Source organism: Myotis nattereri (genome assembly GCF_964212035.1).
Source record: "Myotis nattereri genome assembly, chromosome: 12".
NCBI lineage: Eukaryota > Metazoa > Chordata > Mammalia > Chiroptera > Vespertilionidae > Myotis > Myotis nattereri.
This window is the reverse complement of record NC_138087.1, coordinates 80,750,334-80,758,678: the sequence shown is the minus strand read 5'-3', so window position 1 is coordinate 80,758,678 and position 8,345 is coordinate 80,750,334. Positions and strand designations below refer to the sequence as shown.

At 57.0% G+C, this 8,345-nt stretch overlaps 1 protein-coding gene across 1 annotated transcript; it reads left to right on the top strand.

Annotated features, from left to right (window-relative positions):
- Positions 1-6,083: 6,083 nt before the first annotated feature.
- Positions 6,084-8,345, top strand: LOC308527793 (histo-blood group ABO system transferase-like; the record flags this gene model as incomplete). The annotated part of the gene is made up of 3 exons (XM_081103188.1): positions 6,084-6,118; positions 6,560-6,694; positions 7,625-8,345. 3 exons carry the CDS (start codon positions 6,084-6,086, stop codon positions 8,310-8,312), a joined length of 858 nt encoding a protein of 285 aa, XP_080959314.1. The 3' UTR covers positions 8,313-8,345.

The following is an 8,345-nucleotide window of genomic DNA, read 5'->3' as shown; positions in this document are numbered from 1 at the left end:
GGATACAAACTCACTGTACAAACCAATCATATTTCTATATACTTGCTACAGTCAATCAGACAATGACAATTTAAAAATACTATTTACAACAGTATCAGAAAGCATGAAACACTTAGGGATGAGTTTATCGAATTAAGAGCAATGTCTATACAATTAAAACCACCAAGCATTGCCAGAGAAATGTAAGAAGATATAATGAGTGGAGAGAAAGACTATGTTTTCATGGGTTGGAAGATTTAGGGTTGTTAAACTCTCCCTTCTCCTCAAATTGATCTATGGAATTACAGAATCCCAACCAAAACTCCAGAAGGCCTTTTTATAAAATTTGACAAGCTGATTCTATAATTTATATGGAAATGCAAAGGTCCCAGAATAGCCAAAACAAATTTGAAAATGGAAAAAGAACTTTTAGGACTTACACGTCCTTATTTCAAGATGTATTACAGAGCTACAGTGATCCGTACGGGTTGGTATTGGAATAGACCTGCAGATCAATGAGACAGAATCCAGGCTCCAGATATATAGATTGCCCCCCAAAAATGTATGCACACACTTGGAATAATTATAAAGGCAGTGTTTATTATAATCATTTCATTTTCAAAATTGAGCTCTCAGCTGTTAAAGTGTATATACATTTTGGGGGACACACACGGATTTTCAATAGAGTGCTAAAAGAATAAAATGGGGAAAGGAAAACATTTTCAATTCAAATAGCTGAAATTACTGGATATCTGTATAGAACAAGAAAAACAAAAAAGAACCTCAATCCTTCACACCATAGACAAAAATTACAAAGTTTCTGCCTGGCCGGCATGGCTTGGTAGTTGAGCATCGACCTATGAACCAGGAGGTTATGGTTCGATTCCCGGTCAGGGCACCTGCCGGGGTTGAGGGCTCAATCATCCCCAGTGTGGGGCGTGCAGGAGGCAGCCTGTCAATGATTCTCTCTCATCATTGATGTTTCTATCTCTCCCTTCCACTCTGAAATCAATAAATATATAGATTTAAAAAAAAAATATTTCTGCCCTGGCTGGTTTGGCTCAGTGGATAGAGTGTCAGCTTGTGGACTGAAGGGTCCCGGGTTTGATTCCAAGAACACATGCCCGGGTTGCGGGCTTGATCCCCACGGTGGGAGTGCCGGAGGCAGCCAATCAATGATTCTCTCTCATCATTGATGTTTCCATCTCTCTCTCCCTCTCCCTTCCTCTCTGAAATCAATAAAAAATATTTAAAAAGATGCCGAAACCGGTTTGGCTCAGTGGATAGAGCGTTGGTCTGCGGACTGAAAGGTCCCAGGTTTGATTCTGGTCAAGGGCATGTACCTTGGTTGCGGGCACATCCCCAGTGGGAGATGTGCAGGAGGCAGCTGATCGATGTTTCTCTCTCATTGATGTTTCTATCTCTCTCCCTTCCTCTCTGTAAAAAAAATCGATAAAATATATTAAAAAAAAGAAAAGTTACAAAATTTCTTGCCCTAGCTGGTTTGGCTCAGTGGATAGAGCATCAGCCTGGGGACTGAAGGGTCCCGGGTTTGATTCTGATCAGGGACATGCCCAGGTTGCAGGCTTGATCCCCAGTGGGGAGTGTGCAGGAAGCAGCCGATCAATGATTCTCTCTCATCATTGATGTTTCTATCTCTCTCTCCCCTCTCCCTTCCTCTCTGAAATCAGTAAAAATATATATATTTTTAAAAGTTACAAAATTTCAGGAGAAAATATTCATGACATTGGAGTATGCAAAAACTCACTAGATGAAACAGGAGAAAAGCTCAAACATAAGAAGAAGTAAATTAGACTTTGTCAAGGTCTTCACTTCAAAACACAAAATTAAGGTGATCAGATAAGCCACAAACTGAGAGAAATCTCTGCAATATTCATATCATCAATTGCATATCGTCACGGAACTCGGGTGCACCTTATGTAAATAACTTCAACTTCTCAGTAATAAACCCGGAAACAACCCAACTTCAAATAAGGAAAGATTCCAAAACACATGATGAGGAACAGGGTTTTGTTTTGTTTTTTAAATATATTTTATTGATTTTTTACAGAGAGGAAGGATTAGGGGATAGAGAGTTAGAAACACCGATGAGAGAGAAACATCGATCAGCTGCCTCCTGCACACCTCCTACTGGGGATGTGCCCACAACCCAGGTACATGCCCGTGACCGGAATCGAACCTGGGACCCTTCAGTCCGCAGGCCGACGCTCTATCCACTGAGCCAAACCGGTCAGGGCTAGGAACAGGGTTTTTATAATTAGTCTTGGCCGCAATGAGATACCACTACGTGTCCCCTGGGCCTGGGATGGGGGTGGGGGTGGGAGGGTAGGGGGGAGACAGGGGGGACGTGAAGGTGTCACACGTCGGCAAACACGGGAGCACCTGGAATCCTGCGCTGCTGGTGGGAGTGGAAAACCCTACAGCCGCTTCGGAAAACAATCAGCGGCTTCTGACCACGTTGAACCTACCGCCTGCGTGGATTTAGTCGGTGCTTAGTCACTCAAGACAGTCGAAAACTCGTGTCCACGAATACACCCGTACCTAAATGTCTATAGAAATTGGCAGACCCAAATGGCGGGGGGGAGGGGGGGCGCTCAAAATACCAACAGGTGAAGCACGAACAAATTGTCACCTGCACAGCGGCTGCTCAATGATAAAAAAGGAACGGCCTTGGTGCGGGTGACATGGAGAACCTTAGACACGACGTGTGACGCACGGCGGCAAAGGCTGTGTACCCTCCCGTCTGTTTTCCAGGAAAATCTAAGTGCTGCTCGCTTCGACCTCTGACCTTTTTTCTGATCACCTTCCTCCTCATCCTCTTTGGGTAAGAAGCGTGCGAGACCCTCTGGGTCTGCCGGGCTTGCGGGAAGCAGCAGCAGGAGCCAATCGGATCCCAGTGGGGTGCCCTGAGCTGTTCCCCCCAATCCTGCCACCCCGGGATCACAACTGTAGTGCCGGGACTGGTGACAGCCGCCTCACAGCCACCGCCCGGCGTCACACTCCCTCCTACTGAGGCCCCACCTTGTGGCTGAGCTGTGCTCCCCCCACGTCACTAGTGGGGAGTCGGGCGAGGCCAGGACCCCTCCGCTGCGTGGCTGCGAGTGCGGAAGCCGCGCTGTCAGCCGCTCCCAGATGGAGAAGGTCCTGGAAGCGGGCAGTGAGGTCACGGCCGCTCCCCTGGGGCAGGGCCCTGCCAGGAACCCGTCCGGGGGCAGCCTCAGACCAGCCGGCCATGCACGGGACCCGCTCCAGCCGCGCAGAGGCTCGCATGGGGGCACTGGCCGCAGTGACTGCCCCTCCTTGGGACCGGTCACCTGAGCTTTGGGGAGACTGGCCCCCGCCCTGCTCTGGGGAGCTCGGGGTCATGACCTGGCTCATCTGCTTTGCGTGGGGAGGTAAACAGGCCGTCCCAGGACCAGATCCTCAACAAGGGCCTTTGGGGGGCTCTTCCACAGCATGGGGGTCCTGAGCCCAAGAATCCCGATGCTGGAGACCAGACCAGAAGGTGAAGGGTGAGTGAGTGAGGGCGGGTCACGTGCCCTGACAGCCCGGCACTGGCTTCCTACTCTGAGAGCCCAACCCCCGCCCGGGTGACACATCGGTGGGTCAGGGCCTCCTGCTCGTCCCTCTCCCCACGCTCAGAGCAGCTCAGCCAAGTCCCTGACCTTGAAGGGTCACCTGGGCAGGACTCTCCACACGTCTGGCTTTAGCTCTGACCTCCCTCTGACCTCCTGCCTCCGGTAGGGGGGGACGGGCGGGTGGGGGGGGAGCGGCTCTGTGTGCCTCATGAATGACCTCCTGCTTGCCTGCTGTCTCTGCCCCGGGGCCTCTTGTCCTCCTGACAAGCCTGCAGTCAGACCCTGGGCCTTTGCACCTGCTGCGCCCCCTGCCAGGACCTATTTATTCTCTCCCCGCCCTTGGCCTCGGGCCAGCTCCTCTGTACCAGCCAGGGTGGGGGCTGCAAGATCAGTGTCCCCAAGACAGACGAGCCTGGGCTCATGCCCTTGGTGACCTGGCTTCGGAAGGCCCACGGCATCAGCTCACATGCATCTCATCTGTGAGAAACGGGCCCGAGGCCGGCGGTGTGCGGGGCGGGGATCGGGAGTGCAGCCAGCACCTGCTCAGCCTCAGTCAGAGTGTCTGCTGAACGTGGGCCCAGCGGCTCCGCTGCACCGAGGTCCCCACATCTGAGACGTGCAGGGACACAGGCAGCGCCGGGCCCACTGCGCACAGTACGGGCTTGTTTAAGATGAAGCCCATGGCCACACGCCAGGCTGCCCCGTCCCCCTCCACCGGGACCCCAGCTCTGATCCCTGCACTTGAGCCGAGTTCTCCTGGTAAAACCCTCTGTTCTCATTCGGCAGCGAGGCTGCTAGAAAACCGACGGAGATGCAAGTTGTGAAATTACCAAGGTACAGTGTCTTCCATGGTCCGCCCAGCGATACCTGCCCTCCAGTCCCAGTGTGTGTGTGGGGGGTGGGGGTGGGGGGAGGACAGAGGTGGGCACTGGGGACAGATGGAGATGGCTGCTTTCTTCCCAGGGCCCGTTCAGACTGTGCACCGCCCCCTTCACCCCCAACCCCCCGCCCCTACCGCTCCGGGGAGACCCACATGGGGCTGCTGCCTGCCTTGACCAGATGATGGCATGTGGTTTTAAAGGGGTGACCAACAGGCTGGCTGTCCTGGGCTGTGGGCTTTTGTTGGTGCTGAAAGGGAACACCTCGGGCGATCTGAGACAGTGCAGCCACCCTACACTTTTGTTTTAAAATGTTCACTGTAGTAACTTACACACGCCGAAACCCTTACATCTGAGCCATTTTTAGGGGTAGAGCTCAGTGGCATTGGGGACAATCACTGTTGGCAGCCACCACCACCATCGCCAGGACCTTCCATCTTCCAAACTCACACTCTGTCCCCATGGAACACCCCCCCCCCCCCCCCACCTTCCAGGAGCTGGTGTGGGGACCTCATGTCACAGGGTTTGTCCTTTTGTGGCCTGCTCATTTCTTTATTTTCTTTATATTTTTAAATAAAATATATTTTTTATTGATTTCAGAGAAGAAGGGAGAGAGAGAGAGAGAGAAACATCAACGATGAGAGAGAATCATTGATCGGTTGCCTCCTGCACGCCCCCTCCTGGAGAGCGAACCCGCAACCTGACTGGGAATCGAACCAGTGACCCCCTGGTTCATGGGTCAATGCTCAACTCCTGAGCCAGGCCAGCTGGGCGAGACTGGATGGCTTCACCGGCACAGTGGCCACAGGGCCATCATGTATGGCGTCTGTTAGAATTTCCTTCCTTGTCAAGGCTGACGCCCTACTTTTAAACGCTCACCTGAGGATTTAAAAAAACTGATTATAGAGAAAGAGAAAGGGAGGGGAATAGAGAGAAACATCGACATGACAGAAAAACATCAATCGGTTGCCTCTCATTTGTGCCTCAACCCAGAATCGAACCCACCACCCTTTGGTGCCTGGGACGATGCTCTAACCGAGCCCCAGCAGCCAGGCAGACGCCCTACTTTAACTGCATCCCGGAGCGCACATGGCGGGCATTTTACAATGACCCACGGCCCGCTGGCCCACATTCGGGCCTCCACAGGCTTCGGTTGGGACTGGCCGCTGCGCACACACGGCCCAGGCTGTGGCCCCTGACGGAGCCGCAGCCGCTGTTGGAGCTGGTCCCGTGACGGCCACGTCAGGGTGTTCCTGTCGCCCAGCAGAGCCCAGCAGAGCCCCTTGCTGTCTGAGGGCCGTTCCCCTGGGCCAGCTCCCTCCTGGGGCACCCACCCACCCAGAGGGCACTTCCCGGCCCTCCCGCCCACAGTGAACCGAGGCGGGACCCTGGGATCCCATCACTTCGGGTCAGAGGGAGGCAAAGCCCGAGGCCTTTAGATCCAGGGCCCCGTGCACACGCGGAGAAGCGACACGCAGAGGCCCAGCCTCCCCGAGGTGCCTGCGGAGGCGCCTGGGCTCCGGGTCCGGGGAGAGGGCACAGCCTGGCACTCTCAGCAGCCTCCCTGCCCTGCCGGCGGCGTCCACGGGTCTCCCCGAACTCAGGCCGCGCTGTGCTGTTTTTCAGGATGGTTTATCCGCAGCCCATGGCGCTGACACCCTCGTGAGTACATTTATTGAAGCTCACCGTCACTCCCGATGGGACCTCGCTCCCGGGCCTGGCTCCGCCCACTCCGTGCTCTGGCGGCCTGGGCTCTGAGCCTGGAGCCCACAGAGTCTGTGCTCCCCCCTGCGCTTCCCCCTGTTCTCTGTCCTCTGTTCACCAAGACAGTTGGAGGGGGGGCCTTCCTGCAGGGGGTCCCCTTGGCCGGCAGGTCCCGCCGCCCCGGGTCCTCAGGGTGCAGAGCTGGTAAGGGGGAATCTCCCACGTTTGCATCTGGACTGGCAGCAGGCGGGCTGCTTGCCAATGCCACGTCCTCTGGAAGGATGGTCCGCCTGGGGCGCCGAGGGCGTGGGGCCGAGTGGGGCGCCCGGGGCGGCAGGGAGCACGGGTGGAGTGTGGCCCCTCCCGCCCGCTCACCGTGGCTGTGGGCTGTCGGCGCAGGAGGAAAGACGTCCTGGTCCTGACCCCGTGGCTGGCGCCCATCGTCTGGGAGGGGACCTTCAACATTGACATCCTGAACGAGCAGTTCCGGCTCCAGAACGTCACGGTCGGGCTCACCGTGTTTGCCATCAAGAAGTGAGTGGGTGGCAGGATGGAGGGCAGAGAGCGGAGGTGGGAGCGGCAGGTCAGGGAGGGTCTGTCCTGTGTCCAGGCATAATGGGATGGGGTCAGCCAGGAGATGGGGACCTGGGGGTGAGGGGAGCACAGCTCAGGTGGGACCCAGGTCCGGCTCTACTCACCGAGGGGCTGCCTCTGCTCCGCCCCCGGAGCCTCAGCCCTCCTCCATATGATGGGGTGCTGCCGGCCCCCCATCTCCGGGAGCAGAGGATTAGGCCAAGCCAGGGGAGTGGGTCCCTGTTAGGAGCACTTACTCCTGAATCCACACATACCCTGAATCCTGCTCGCCGCGCCAATTGTCGGAGTACTCATTCCTTCATCCTGCTCAACGGCGCCAACTGTTGGGTCCAAGCCCCTCTGCCCAGGACCGGACCTCTCTGGACCCCAGGTCTTAGACGGAGAGGACGTGAGACGTCGTGGGGATATAAGTCTTCATTGTAGCCGCAGTAGCCAAGGCTAACAAGGAGCCATCAGACAAATCAGTTCTTCAAAGCAAAGTCCCACGAAGCAGGCAGCCCACAGCGGCTGGTGAACAGTCCATCTTCCCTCAAGCAGCCTCCACATAGGAGCCACGCGAAGTAGCCTGGCACACACAGGAGCCATGACAAACCTCGTAGCCCGACCAGGCAGCGAACCACTCACACACCGAGGCTTCTTGCCCAAAGCGGCATCGTCTCTGGCGACAGCAGGGCCTGTGCAGTGCAGGAAGATCGCTGTGTCCTTGCTTTGCACCTGTGTCTAGGAAGCTGGCCTTGGCCTTGCACATCTGGCGTCCTCTGGACAGGGCCCCACAGTCCCCCTGGAAGAAGGTGCACGCGCTGCGTGGCCCGGGTGGGGCCCGGCCTGGCTCCCGTGACCTCCCGCCCCCCCCCCCCCCCGCCCCCGCAGGTACGTGGTCTTCCTGCAGCGCTTCCTGGAGACGGCCGAGCAGCACTTCATGGCGGGGCACAGGGTCCACTACTACGTCTTCACCGACCGGCCGGCCAACGTGCCCAGCGTGGCGCTGGGGGCGGGCCGCCGCCTGGTGGTGCTCGAGGTCCCGGGCGCCGCGCGCTGGCAGGACGTGTCCATGCGTCGCATGCAGATGATCAGCGACTTCTGTGAGCGGCGCTTCCGGCGGGAGGTGGACTTTCTCATCTGCACGGACGTGGACATGCGCTTCAGCGACCACGTGGGCGTGGAGATCCTGTCCCCGCTCTTCGGCACCCTGCACCCCGGCTTCTACAGGGCGGCCCGCCAGGCCTTCACCTACGAGCGCCGGCCGCAGTCCCAGGCCTACATCCCCCGGGACCAGGGCGACTTCTACTACTTGGGGGGCTTCTTCGGGGGGTCGGTGGCCGAGGTTCAGCAGCTCACCAAGGCCTGTCACCAGGCCATGATGGCCGACCGCGCCAATGGCATCGAGGCCGTTTGGCACGACGAGAGCCACCTGAACCGGTACCTGCTGGACCACAAGCCCACCAAGGTGCTGTCCCCGGAGTACCTGTGGGACGAGCAGCTGCTGGGCCGGCCGGCCGTCATGAGGAAGCTGAGGTTCATGGCGGTGCCCAAGAACCATCAGCAAATCCGCAACTGAGGGGCAAGCCCGGGCGCGGGGAGGGCTGGGTAC